We start from the raw sequence: 14318 nt of genomic DNA, 5'->3' as shown, positions 1-14318 counted from the left end.
TAAGCATTAAGTGTTTTTAGATTTAACATGCTTGTTTATGTATGACCTCTGTCAAATCAGATAGTTTATGAGAAATGATTTGATTTTATTTTTTTATCTTAAATAAAATCATTAAAATAAAAGATTTAGGGGGGTTTTACATATCTGATACTTAAAACTACTCTATTTATTTATCTAACATCTAAACTTTATTATTTACTGTGGCTCATTATAACATTAAAAATCTTTTTAATTAATTGTCTTAAAAGAAAAAAAAAAAAAAAACTTAAAGTACCATGACATCAAAAATCAATCTCAATTAAGAAAATAAATTGATTGTCTCAATTTAGTTACATTTTTATGTTGATTGGTGACGAAATTTTGAAATAATTTAATGATAAAATTTCAAATTATATATAGTTTACATCTTTCCTTATCCATCTTCACCAAATTTGTTACCCATAAAACCACATGGAAGCAAGTTCCTGAATTTATAACATTTCAGCACGTTATGAAGCAAGTTTTTTATCAGAAACTAACTGTGCGATATTTTTTATTATCCCGAGTTTGATTCCCTCGAGCAGCTATAGCCCTTAAGTGGAGCCCCTAAGCACCAGTTGCGGGTATTGTAGACGTGGGTGGCCCGGTAGGTCGGTCGGGGTTTACAGACCGCCAAGTGCACTCGGCAAAGCCAGAGCGTGGCAGCGGACGGTTCCTCGTCATAAAAAAAAAAAAACTGTGCGATATTTCATTTCAATTTAGCTGTAGGAATGGTTAGAATATATTATCTTGACATAAATGCTCAATGATATAAGAGTTCAAAATACATCTATCCATATTTATCTTCTTTCGCACATAAGCTAGAATTTAGGATGATTACGATGACGATAATGATAATGATGATGATGCCCTGCATCAACACTCTCTGGCTAGAACCCTAAATATTCAGATTTGAATCACAAAAACCAGTAGACTCTAAATCATAATTTTGTTCGCTTAATCTATCTCTGAGTTCATTTAGGACAATTTTCTTGCTGCTTTGTACCAAAAATTTTTAAATTAGAGATTTTGTATTAGAAATTTTTTCAGAAAACAGCAAGAAAATTATCTCAAACGAAGCCTCCATCAACCAAATTGGCACAATTAGCTAGAGTTTTAGTAAGTTTTGACTCAGTTTGATCACTTCATGAAACCAAGGCAAATCATGGCTAAACCACCTATTATGTTTCAGTCAAGAGTTCCAGTCACTTCTCAAATTTGCATTTAAAATAGTCCTTTGTATTAAATTCAGGTTTACTTGCAGCCAGTGGATGAAGATCCAAGGGCTGTTATCTAACAATAAGTGACTTGGTTTGCTCTCATGGTAAGTCCTAAATCCTGTAAAATAAGTCAAACACTTCTTTTTTTGTTTCTCTCTAATCCACCTCATGACAAAATAAAACCATTCTTTGTTTTGTCATGATAGGCTTTTATTGTCTATTTCAGAGCTCAAATTAAATTTTATGTATGAAATAGAGAAAAAAAAATCTCTTTTAGAAAATTTGAGCAACTGCATTATTGAAGTTGGATTAAATAGTTGAAACGTTTATTCTTCTAAGAAAAAAGATTTTAAGGTGAGCGCCACCCTGAGCTCTTCTTGCATCCACCCCTGGGTGGATGATATGTAACCTATTTCACCATCAAATTTCATGTAGCCTTTTTTAGGCTCTTAGGTACCATGGCAATTTACCTCTATTTTTCTCCCTAATCTACCCCCTATAAAAAGGAATCTCTCTCTCTCTCTCTCTCTCTCTCTCTCTCTCTCTCTAGATTTACATGGATGACTGCAATCCATAAACATTTGAATAATATATAAGGTTCCATGCATGACACAAATTCACATGTAAATCAAAGTCCTATATGAGGTCCTAGTTGGATATTTTCTTTCAAACATTGTAATTTTATGTTTGGTGGTCCAAAGTTTGGCATAATTAATGAAATTTATCGCCTCCTGATCCATGCCATTTATTTTTATCATATTTAAAACAATCCTATTTTTATGCCGCCATTAATCAGATTCCTTGCTGAAGATTAAAAATTCCATTTGAATCTTTGCCATTTCTTTTAAAAGAAAGCTTTTTAGACCCACTTAACTTGACATATTTCTAACACCATCTCTACATACAAAAGGTATATATTGCATGGCCTAAACTGGGAAGCTGAATAGGTATTGAAACTGATTTTCCTTTTCATCATAGGCTACCCATCAACTTTGGCACCGAAATTCAGCTTGCTTCTTAGGCTTCATTTTGGAATTTGGACGGCTTTTTTACTGCTTTTTAAAGCAGTTTTTTAATACAAAAATTAAATTTTTTGTACTAAAAAGCTACTTTAAGAAGCAATAAAAAAACTGTCCCAAACAAAGCCTTAGTTTCCATTCACTTAGAATTTCAACATAGAAAGATATGGTCACCCTCACCCCTTTCTAGCACTGTTTTCCTCTGACATATGATATATCTGTTAAAAAGTGGATGTCCTGAAAATCTGTTAAAATTCTTGCAACCAAACAGACCCATATTTTTATCAGATTCCTATCTCTTGATCTTGAGGATGATTTAACAACAACAAAAAAAGCTAAGAAGTTTTAAAGCTCAAGAATTTGCAGCAAAAAAGAGAAGAAAAACATTCCGATATTTCCAAATTACCACACAAATCATAACAAAATGTCACCAGTAGTCGCCACATGAGCACATACCGTCCCTGAAATGATGAAACCTCTTGTTGTCCCTCACAATGATCTCCCTCTCCACAACCTTAGACATGATCTTCACTGCATTATGGCAATCCCCACAGATTCTCAGATTCTTCATAATCCTCAGCGTCGTCCCTGGCGGGGTGCCGATGAGGCCATAGGCGATCGCCAGCCGCTCGCTGTGGTACATCAGCGACTTCTCCTTAGCTTCTTCATCAATATCGTGGAGCACGAATCTCGTATCAGGCACGTACCCTGCTTCTCTTATTGCTGTGTGCAGCTCTCTCGCCTTCTCATATGCCTCCCTCTTCTTTGGATGGAGGTTTATTTTTTGTTTTGGCATTACATCGAGTAGTTGGCGGGCGTGGACAGTACCGCCCAGCTTGCAGATTTGGGCCAGTATTTGATGGGATTCTTTGAGCTTGTTTGAATTCCATGAGGTTTTGAAGATTGGTAGAAGGTGTTGAGAGGAGAAGGATTGTTTGATGGTGATGGATGGGGGATTGGTTGAAGGGGCAGTGGGAAGAGAGCTGTATTTCAAAAAAGATGCGTAATTTGTTAAGGAGATGGATGAACTGTGTTTTATGCTGAGGGAGGCGACGGACTTAGGGTTAGAACTTGCCGTTGAGGAAATCATCGGGGCGTTGAGGTATCAGGACGGTTTTGTGCTCTTCAGTGATATGGTTCAGGCGTTCCGCGTTCAGCACCCGAGTTACTCATTAATTTTGATTTCAATCAGATGAATCTAAAGACATTAAAAGTGATCCGATCTGATCTAAAATGAGCTCAAATCAAATATTTGAAGTTTAATTTTTACAATATTCTTTGAATGATAAAATGATTTGCAAATCTTGTATGCTTATAATCAAATTGAGTGTTTTAACGAGATGAATTCAATGAGTCTAAGATCGCTTAATTATGATATTGTTAAGGCAGCCAAATGCTAAAAGAGCAATCCATGATTAAGATATTTAAAATGAGTTGTTCAATGGAGTGTTTTGAATTTCAAAGGAGAAAACTTAGAGATTTGAAGAATCTTATAGCTCCTTTAGAACACAACCATCAGACCGCCATCATCAAACTTCACCTTCGGACCAACAACGTCCGATCAAGTGATCACCGCCATTGAAACTCTACTATATGACAACCTCCATCTCACTATTGTCGAACGATCGCTGCCTTTCAATTGTCTCAATTTAACCATTGCCCTCAAATACTATCATTGGCCATCATCATTGTAAGGCTACAACCGAACCAATGTTGTCCAACAATCTTCATTTAACTTTCATTGTCCGACCACCGTTGTTCGACTATCGCCATTCGACCACCATTTTTCGACCATTGTCATTCAACCACCTCTAATATATCACCATTGTCGGAACACCATCATCGATCTGCAATAACCCAACCACCACTATCAAATTGCTATCACTCGAACACCAACATCATATTGAAGCTGTCTGACAACTAATGTTGGACCACTTCCAACCAATCACCTCAATTGGACCATTGCTATCCGACCTTCATTATTTGACTACGATCATTGGACAGTTCAGTTGAAGGAGATAGCCATAACAGGCCTTTGACAGGGACGAGACACAGAATTGGAAAAGCAATAGAAAGTGATATTGTATTGTTATCATTAACAGCTAGATACAGGGTATATATATAGAACATAATTAAAGAAAGTACATTGTGTAGCTTAAACAAACTAACTGAATGCAAATTAGAATATGCCACGTGGAGGTGTGGCTAATAGCCCCCCTCAAACTTATGCTTGTGTAACAGCAGTAAGTTTGTGAGTGAGACGATTGAAGCGGTTATTTGGCAGAGCTTTGGTGAAGAGGTCGGCTAGCTGGTCCTCGGTGCAAACATGATGAACAAAGATTTTGTTTTTCTTGATGCAGTCCCGAATAAAGTGACAATCTACCTCTATGTGCTTAGTTCTGGCGTGGAAGATAGGATTGTTTGCCAGAGCGATTGCGGAGGTGTTGTCGCAATAAACTGTGGTAGTTGTCTCTTGTGGTTGATGAAGGTCGGCCAAGAGTTGACGAAGCCATAGGATTTCGGTTGTTTCCATAGCTAATGCCCGGTATTCTGCCTCGGTGGAGGATCTTGCGATTGTGTTTTGCTTCTTGACTTGCCATGAAATAATGGAGGAGCCAAGAAAATTACAAAATCCCGAAATGGATTTCCGATCTTGATTGTTGCTGGCCCAGTCGGCATCAACATAGCCCTGTAGTTGTAGATTAGATCTGTTGATTGGAATGCCGAGATTAAGAGTACCTTGAAGATAACGAAGAAGGCGTTTTAAGGAGTCTTGGTGGCAGTTTAGCGGATTTTGCATATGCTGACAGAGTTGCTGCACGGCAAACTGAATATCTGGTCGAGTAATAGTGAGGTATTGGAGAGCGCCTATAATTTGCCGATAGAGCTGTGGGTGAGCGTATGGTTCCTGAGAGGTAGGCGTGAGCGTGATCTTGCATGAGATCGGCGTGACTACTGGTTTGGCTGACTCCATTCCAGCGCGTTGAAGGATTGTCTTGGCATAGGTTTGTTGGTGAAGAATTAATCCAGATTTAGTGGTAACGGTTTGAATGCCCAAGAATTGGGACAAAGTGCCGAGATTACGCATCTGAAACGAAAGATGAAGATTAGAGAGCAATTTTTGTATAGCGGGTGGAGAGTTACCTGTGAGTAATATGTCGTCGACGTAGATTAGCATGTACATACGAGTACTACCGTCTTTGTAAGTTAGGAGAGATGGATCGGATGCGCTGATGTTGAAGCCGTAGGATGTAAGATGATTAGATAGTGTGGCGTACCATTCCCTTGGGGATTGTTTTAGCCCGTATAATGCTTTCTTGAGTTTGCATACGTAGTCGGGATATGAGGAGTCTTGAAAGCCTGGAGGTTGAGACATGTAAACGGTGTCCGAGAGCTTACCATGTAAAAAGGCATTGGATACGTCGAGTTGATGAATGAGCCAGTTGTGGTGCAATGCTAGATGAATGAGCACACGGACGGTGGGCATTTTAGCCACAGGGCTAAAGGTTTCTGTGTAGTCGACGCCTTGTTCCTGATTGAAACCTTGTGCCACCAGTCTAGCTTTGTACCTGGCAATTGAGCCGTCAGATTTAAATTTGGTACGGAAAGTCCATTTCGATTCGAGAATGTTCATCGACGGTGTTGGTTTGACTAGTTCCCAAGTGCCCTGAGATTGAAGAGCTTGGAACTCTTGGGACATTGCCTTGCGCCAGTGCTCCGATTTTGCGGCTTGATTGTAGGTTTTGGGTTCAGATGGCTGGGTAATGTGGGTAAGATCAAAGATTTTCTTTGGTTTGAATGTACCAGTTTTGAGTCTGGTTAGCATAGGATGAGGTTGAGGTGGCTGAGACGGCTGGGCTGAAGATGTCGTGGTCATGATGTTGGGTTGAGCCGTCGGATATGAAGATTCAATTTGGTTTGGTTGATGATCATTGGTAGCAGCAGGAGTCGTAAGGTGGATAGACGAGGATTGGTTAACGGATGGGTTGGCTGAATTTGACAGAATAGTGTTCGGTAGACTTGAGCTTGGAACGAGAAGTAGCGGAGGAATGTTATGGGACGATCCGGGATTGAATGAATGCAGAGAATTTGAAGATGCGTAGGGAAAGCAGTTTTCAATGAAGATCACGTGATTGGAGATGTAAACTTTGTTGGTGGTGAGGTCAAGACATTTATACCCTTTTTGAGTTTGAGGATAACCAATAAAAACACATGGATGGGAAATAGGAGATAGTTTGTGCGACGAATATGGCTTGAGCCAAGGGTAACATAAGCAACCGATTACCTTAAGATGAGTGTAGTCGGGTTGTTTACCAAAAAGAATTTCGTAAGGGGCTTTGTGTTGAGTATTAGGCGAGGGCATACAGTTAATGAGGTAATTGGCAGCTAGGAGCGTGTCAACCCAGAGGGATAGAGGTAGCGAAGCCTGTATGAGCAGAGTTCTTGTTGTTTCGATAAGATGCCGGTGCTTGCGCTCTGCGACGCCGTTTTGAGATGGAGTGTGCGGGCATGTCGTTTGATGAAGAATACCTGTATGTTTGCAATAGGTATGAAATTTATGATTAACAAATTCCGTGCCATTGTCGGTTCTGAGAATTTTAATTTTGTGAGCAAATTGACGCTCAATTAATTTGTGAAATTCGCAGAACTTATCAAACATGTCTGATTTATTCGTTAAGGGGTAAATCCAAGTAAACTTCGATAAATCGTCTATAAAGCAAACATAGTAGCGGTATCCATGAGCTGGGATCATGGAGAAGGGCCCCCATACATCCGAGTGCACAACAGAAAACAATGAAGTAGTTTTAGATGTAGAAAGGAAAGAAGGAATACGATGGCTTTTAGCCATTTTGCACGAATTACAGGTAGAACTGGCAATGTTGGAGAGAACAGTTCTGTTCCTTCGAGAGATGACGGCAAGCGTTTGCGACGATGGGTGGCCTAGTCGCCTGTGCCACAGATCGGGAATATGCTGAACCGAAATAAGAGCCAGGTTGTCTGTATGGTCGCCGGACGGAGGCTTGGGTTGAAGAGGATACAGCCCATTAATAGATGGACCCGTGAGAAGACGGCGGTGGGTCGTCCGATCCTTAATTTCATATCCATGCGAGTAAAAAGTAATAAAACAATTGTTGTCAGCAGTTAATTGATGAACGGATAAGAGATTAAATGATAAATTTGGAACAAGATTGAGATGAGATAGCTTGAGGTTACCAGATGGGGTGGGCAGAAGACCGTTGCCGGTGTTCTTGATCGGGACTTGTTGTCCGTTACCAAGTGTTACCTGACTTGTGCCGTGATACGGTTGTGCGTTTTGAACATAAGTCGGATCCGCCTTGAGATGAGTAGTAGCCCCGCTGTCGAGATACCATTCGGAGGTGTTGGATGAATTTGATGAAGTTAGCAGGGTTGTGGGTGGGTCGGAATTGTACATCTCGTCGTGGCGATGCCAGCATTTAATCGCGGAGTGACCTGTTTTTCCACATATTTGACAGGAGATGGAAGATCTTGGTGGTTTGCCTCCACGGTTGCTGTTGGGCTGAGAGTAGTTGGATCTTGAACTGTTTCTTCCACGACTATTTGATGTTCTGCCACGACCACGACCCCAGTTGGCTGTAAGGGCCGTTTGGGTACCGTGAAGACTGAGATCATGAAGTTCTTTAGTGGTTTCATGAAGCAGATTGAGCTCCTCACTGCACAGAAGGGTATAGAGCTCGTCAAGACTGACCGAGCGAAGATTAGTACGTATGGCGGTTTTGAAGGCTTGATAGGTAGGCGGCAGTCCGTTGAGAGTGTAGTGGATGACGTCTTCGACTTCGACGGGTGCTCCTGCTGCGGCGAGAGAGTCGACTTTAGATTTGACGTCGAGGAGATACTGCGTCATTGATTTGTCTTTCATGTTAAGGTAGTGAAGTTCATTCTTTAGCTGAGAGATTCTTAATCTGGTTGACGATTGTAATCGGTTATCAAGAATTCTCCATATATCACTACAGTGATCTGCCGAAAGTACATAGGGAAGGATTGACGCTGAAATAACGGAATATAGGGCTGCGGCTAGATTTTGGTCTAGCAGAAGCCAAGTTGTGTGATCGGGATTTGTGATTTTAGATCCGTCAGTGGAGGAATTGAACGGAGATGGACAGGGAATAGAGCCAGTCAAGAAACCTTCGAAGCTGTTAGCTCGAAAGAGTTTGATGACTTGTGAACGCCAGAGAGAGTGATTCTCTGCGGTTAATTGTTGGGAGATCACATTCTTGATGTTACTCATCAAGAATTTCAAGGATGACGGGATTTGGGGAGAGGAGAAGATACCATCGGCGGTAGAGGAGTCCGCCTGAGTGGATTGAGGCGTAGTGCTTGAATGGGCCATCGGAGAAGAGGAAGAAGCCAGGAAAGAACGGGTACCTAGACTTCTGATACCATGTTGAAGGAGATAGCCATAACAGGCCTTTGACAGGGACGAGACACAGAATTGGAAAAGCAATAGAAAGTGATATTGTATTGTTATCATTAACAGCTAGATACAGGGTATATATATAGAACATAATTAAAGAAAGTACATTGTGTAGCTTAAACAAACTAACTGAATACAAATTAGAATATGCCACGTGGAGGTGTGGCTAACAAGTTCTGTCTAACCAAAGTGGCCCAACTATTATTTCTCAACCATCGTCCAGAATCAATGATGGTCATTTGACCACTATCGTCGCTTACGATCATTTAACCACTATGGTCCTACAACTACCATTCCTTGACTATGATCTTTGAATACCTTTGATAACCATAATCCTTTAAATATGGTCACCTGATTATGGTACTTCAACAGTTGTAGCTCAAATATGATTCTCCAATCATTATCATTTGATTATAATCCTCTGATAATCATCCTCCGTTAGTTGTGCTACAACCACCATTGCCCAACTATAATTCTTTAACCACCATCGGTCGGCTACATCAGTGTTCATTGATGTCATCACCTATCATTGTTAATTGTGTCAATGCATGTTATTGTCATGTCATCTACACCAACACCGACACATGTTGAGTTTGTTTCCTACTATTGCCAATAACATCAATGAACATCATCACCTATGAAGGCAATGCACATCATAGACAACAATGCTAACACATATTGATTTTGTCATTTTCCATTGACAACAATGTCGACTGACACTATCTTCTACAAGGATGATGTACATCATTATCATAAAGTTGATGCTCATCAATTTTGTTGCCTTGTTTTTGCATGCCGTCACTTATTAAGCTGATGCATGCCATCAATGCTAACTTTAAGTCACAATACCAACACCCATATATTTATGTTAAACTTATGGTCTTTGGTCTCTCCTAGTCAAAAGAAAATGATCAAACATCTAGCAAACATTCTCTTTATGACAACTCTCATGACATAAGTCTCTTCCAACGTATATCATAAAATTCATTATGTATAGCTTATGTCTAATATATTGTCACAACCTAACCTAATATCACACACATATAGAATAAGTCATATCATGATGACTTGTGATAGATTGTGATCAAGATTAAAGTTTTGAGAGTTTTCTCATATTTCTTCTCTTTTTAAAATTTAAAACAGACAAAAGAGCTTATAATTAACTTCTAATAAATAGAAGAAAAATACTTGTCTATCATTTCAATTCTTTTCATATCAGCAAAATGAATATACAATAGTTTGTACACTATAATGTATTGCTATAGGCCAGAATAAAACAAATAAATAACTAGCCATGATTATACCAAAAATCAAAAAATACTTCTATAGACTTAAATAGAACAAATCATAAATCTTCAGCTACTCAACTGGTTCTTTCTATTTTTTTAAACTTGAAATAGAGTACATAATAGGTATGAGCCAAAACAGCTCATTAGATCACATCCATCAATCTAATTTTTTAATAATTTACTTGTAGAAATAGAATATGAAACACCTCTTGTTGTCCCTCACAATGATCTCCCTCTCCACAACCTTAGACATGATCTTCACTGCATTATGGCAATCCCCACAGATTCTCAGATTCTTCATAATCCTCAGCGTCGTCCCCGGCGGGGTGCCGATGAGGCCATAGGCGATCGCCAGCCGCTCGCTGTGGTACATCAGCGACTTCTCCTTAGCTTCTTCATCAATATCGTGGAGCACGAATCTCGTATCAGGCACGTACCCTGCTTCTCTTATTGCTGTGTGCAGCTCTCTCGCCTTCTCATATGCCTCCCTCTTCTTTGGATGGAGGTTTATTTTTTGTTTTGGCATTACATCGAGTAGTTGGCGGGCGTGGACAGTACCGCCCAGCTTGCAGATTTGGGCCAGTATTTGATGGGATTCTTTGAGCTTGTTTGAATTCCATGAGGGTTTGAAGATTGGTAGAAGGCGTTGAGAGGAGAAGGATTGTTTGTTGGCGATGGATGGGGGATTTGTTGAAGGGGCAGTGGGAAGAGAGCTGGATGTCAAAAAAGATGCGAATTTTGTTAGGGAGATGGATGACCTGTGTTTTATGTTGAGGGAGGCGACGGAGTTAGGGTTAGAACTTGCCGTTGAGGAAATCATCGGCGAGTTGAGGTATCAGGACGGTTTTGTGCTCTTCAGTGATATGGTTCAGGCGTTCCGCGTTCATCACCTGAGTTACTGAGTACGTAAAAAAAAATATTAAATTTAAAATTATAAGTGAGGCGATTCTATTTTTGATTTCAATAATTCCCCAAAAAAAAAAATTTTATTGATTTCAATTAGATGAATCTAAATACATTAAAAGTGATCCGATCTGATCTAAAATTAGCTCAAATCAAATATTTGAATTATAATTTTTACAACATTCTTTGAATGATAAAATGATTTACAAATCTTGTATGCTTATAATCAAATTGAGTGTTTTAACGAGATGAATTCAATGAGTTTAAGACCACTTAATTATGATATTGTTAAGGCACCCAAATGCTAAAAGAGCAATCCACGATTAAGAGATTTAAAATGAGTTGTCCAATGGAGTGTTTGGAATTTCAACTTGAATGGGGAAGAGAAGAGAGCTTAGAAATTTGAAGAATCTTATAGCTCATTTAGAACACAACCATCAGACCGCCATCATCAAACCTCACCTTCGGACCAACAACGTCCGATCAAGTGATCACCGCCATTGAAACTCTACTATCTGACAACCTCCATCTCACTACTGTCGAACGATCACTGCCATTCGATTGTCTCAATTTAACCATTGCCTCGAATACTATCATTGGCCATCATCATTGGAAGGCTACAACCCGACCAATGTTGTCCAACCATCTTCATTTAACTTTTGTTGTCCGACCACCATTGTTCGACTATCGCCATTCGACCACCATTTTTCAGCCATTGTCTTTCAACCACCTCTAATATATCACCATTGTTGGAATACCATCATCAATCTGCAATAACCCAACCACCACTATCAAATTGCCATCACTCGAACACCTACATCATATTGAAACTATCTGACAACTAATGTTGGACCACTTCCAACCAATCACCTCAATTGGACCATTGCTATCCGACCTTCATTATTTGACTACGATCATTGGACAATTATGTCTAACCAAAGTGGCCCAACTATTATTTCTCAACCATCATCCCCAATCAATGATGGTCATTTGACCACCATCGTCACTTACGATCATTTAACCACAATCTTCTAAATATGGTACTACAACTACCATTTCTTGACTATGATCTTTGAATACCTTTGATAACCACAATCCTTTAAATATGGTCACCTGATTATGGTACTTCAACAATTGTAGCTCAAATATGATTCTCCAATCACTATCATTTGATTATAATCCTCTGATAATCATCCTCCGTCAGTTGTGCTACAACCACCATTGCCCAACTATAATTCTTTAACCACCATCGGTCGACTACATTAGTGTTCATTGATGTCATCACCTATCATTGCTAATTGTGTCAATGCATGTTATCGTCATGTCATCTACACCAACACCGACACCTGTTGAGTTTGTTACCTACTATTGCCAATAACATCAATGAACATCATCAGCTATGAAGGCAATGCACATCATAGACAACAATGCTAACATCTATAGATTTTGTCATTTTCCATTGACAACAATGTCGACTGACACTATCTTCTACAAGGATGATGTACATCATTATCATAAAGTTGATGCTCATCAATTTTGTTACCTTCAATGTTTATGCATGACATCACTTATTAAGCTGATGTATGCCATCAATACTAACTTTGAGTCACAATATCAACACCCATATTAATGTTAAACTTATGGTCTTTGGTTTCTCCTAGTCAAAAGAAAATGATCAAACATCTACCAAACATTCTCTTGATGACAACTCTCATGACATAAGTCTCTTCCAACGTATATCATAAAATTCATTATTTATAGCTTATATCTAATATATTGTCAAAGCCTAACCTAATATAACACACATATAGAATAAGTCATATCATGATGACTTGTGATAGACCGAAATCAAGATTGAAGTTTTGAGAGTTTTCTCATATTTCTTCTCTTTTTAAAATTTAAAACAGACAAAAGAGCTTATAATTAATTTCTAATAAATAGAATAAAAATACTTATCTATCATTTCAATTCTTTACATATCATCAAAATGAATATACAATAGTTTATACACTATAATGTATTGCTATAGAACAGAATAAAACAAACAAATAACTAGCCATGATTATACAAAAAATCAGAAAATACCTCTATAGACTTAAATAGAACAAATCATAAATCCTCAGCTACTCAACTGGTTCTTTCCATTTTTTTAAAATTTGAAATAGAGTACATAATAGGTATGAGCCAAAACAGCTCAGTAGATCACATCCACCAATCTAAAATTTTAATAATTCACTTATTATGCATTTAATTAAATGTAAAGATAATTCTTAAAAAAATTTATCACACTAAGCATAATAGTAAAAGCAAATAACTAAGAAAATAGACTATGTGCTGAAAGTAAATAAACAAATATTTCGTATATCATAGTAGAAAGTAAAAGATTTCTCTAGGCCCTGATGCCTCCGATCATAAATGTATAACAGAATTCAGGCACTTATGACTCTCTGTGTCAGCATATAAAAAAATAGACCTTTATGATTCTCAATGCTTAGCACATATCAGATAATAAAAAATTATGGCTCTTATGACTCTCTGTACATTCAACATCAACATTTCCTTCAACATCACAACTCCATAGAATCACACATTTTGAGCAAATAAGAACATATAATATTATATTACAATAAAAGAAATATAAATGAATAAATTCCAAAATGTTTACATAGTGATTTATCGATAAACAATATATTTAACTACTACGTACAATCTCACGGTTTTAAAATTTTATCAAATTATCAGGGATTATTCATAACACTGTTTTGAGGCTTTTATTATACACAATATTATTTTTTGGGGTCATAGTTATTTTTTTAACTTAATAAAATAAAACACTTTTCAAACTACTTTGACAAATATTTTTTAGAAAAATACATAAATATCCAAAATGACTGTCTCTATAACACACATAAAATTTTATGGCGAAAGTTTGAAGTGCACAAATTTATTCCAAAATTTATACTAAAAAATTATAAATTTAATCAAAAAAATTCTAAAGAAATTTTATTTTGAAAACTGAGATAGGTAGAACAAATAATACCTTGATCTAAATAACTTTTAGAACTTAGCCGATAATAGAAATTGAATCAAAGTTACCCAATTTTAGCATTCTCTCTATAAAATCCTTCTCTCATTCTCTAGTCAGCTACCTTAGGGGAGAGGAAATGGCTTTGATTATAAAGAAAATTTGGTGAAAAAAAGTTATTTTCATAAAATCTAAAAATCAGGCGCACCTGTGTCTGACTCTATTGAGCCATAACGGTCCCCACTAGAGGGTATGGTGTCGCAGCTTTGAATTATTTTGAAAAAAAAAAATAGAGAGCTCAATATCGCGGCGCCGATAACCTCCAACGTCGCATCGCTCCCAATAAAAAAAAAAATTAAATTTTCATTCATCCACATGAACCCCCAGGGT

The 14318-nt window shown here is 37.9% G+C and overlaps 1 protein-coding gene across 2 annotated transcripts; it reads right to left on the bottom strand.

Moving 5' to 3' along the window:
- Positions 1 to 2494: 2494 nt before the first annotated feature.
- On the bottom strand, positions 2495 to 10889 carry LOC110097766 (pentatricopeptide repeat-containing protein DWY1, chloroplastic-like). Of its 2 annotated transcripts, none has more exons than XM_020824318.2 (2): positions 10207 to 10889; positions 2495 to 2733 (listed from the first exon to the last, which is right to left on the bottom strand). In XM_020824318.2, the coding sequence occupies exons 1-2, from the start codon at positions 10818 to 10820 to the stop codon at positions 2685 to 2687; spliced, it is 663 nt and encodes a 220-aa protein (XP_020679977.1). In that variant the 5' UTR covers positions 10821 to 10889; the 3' UTR covers positions 2495 to 2684. The 2 variants fall into 2 exon arrangements, with proteins under 2 accessions (XP_020679977.1, XP_020679978.1); XM_020824319.2 differs by having other exon boundaries at positions 2495 to 2771; positions 10245 to 10889.
- Positions 10890 to 14318: the final 3429 nt, after the last annotated feature.

The sequence above is a fragment of the Dendrobium catenatum genome, unplaced genomic scaffold, assembly GCF_001605985.2.
Source record: "Dendrobium catenatum unplaced genomic scaffold, ASM160598v2 fragScaff_scaffold_1434, whole genome shotgun sequence".
NCBI classification, from domain to species: Eukaryota; Viridiplantae; Streptophyta; class Magnoliopsida; order Asparagales; family Orchidaceae; genus Dendrobium; species Dendrobium catenatum.
Note: the sequence above shows the minus strand (reverse complement) of the source record. Positions and strands in the feature narration are given on the sequence as shown.

Excerpts from the sequence above, each read along its gene's own strand:
- LOC110097766 (XM_020824318.2), bottom strand. The coding sequence starts at position 10,820 with ATGATTTCCTCAACGGCAAGTTCTAACCCTAACTCCGTCGCCTCCCTC. Across the intron at positions 2,734-10,206 it reads ATTGTGAGGGACAACAAGAG|GTTTCATCATTTCAGGGACG; the intron begins GTGTTTCATATT and ends GGACAACAAGAG.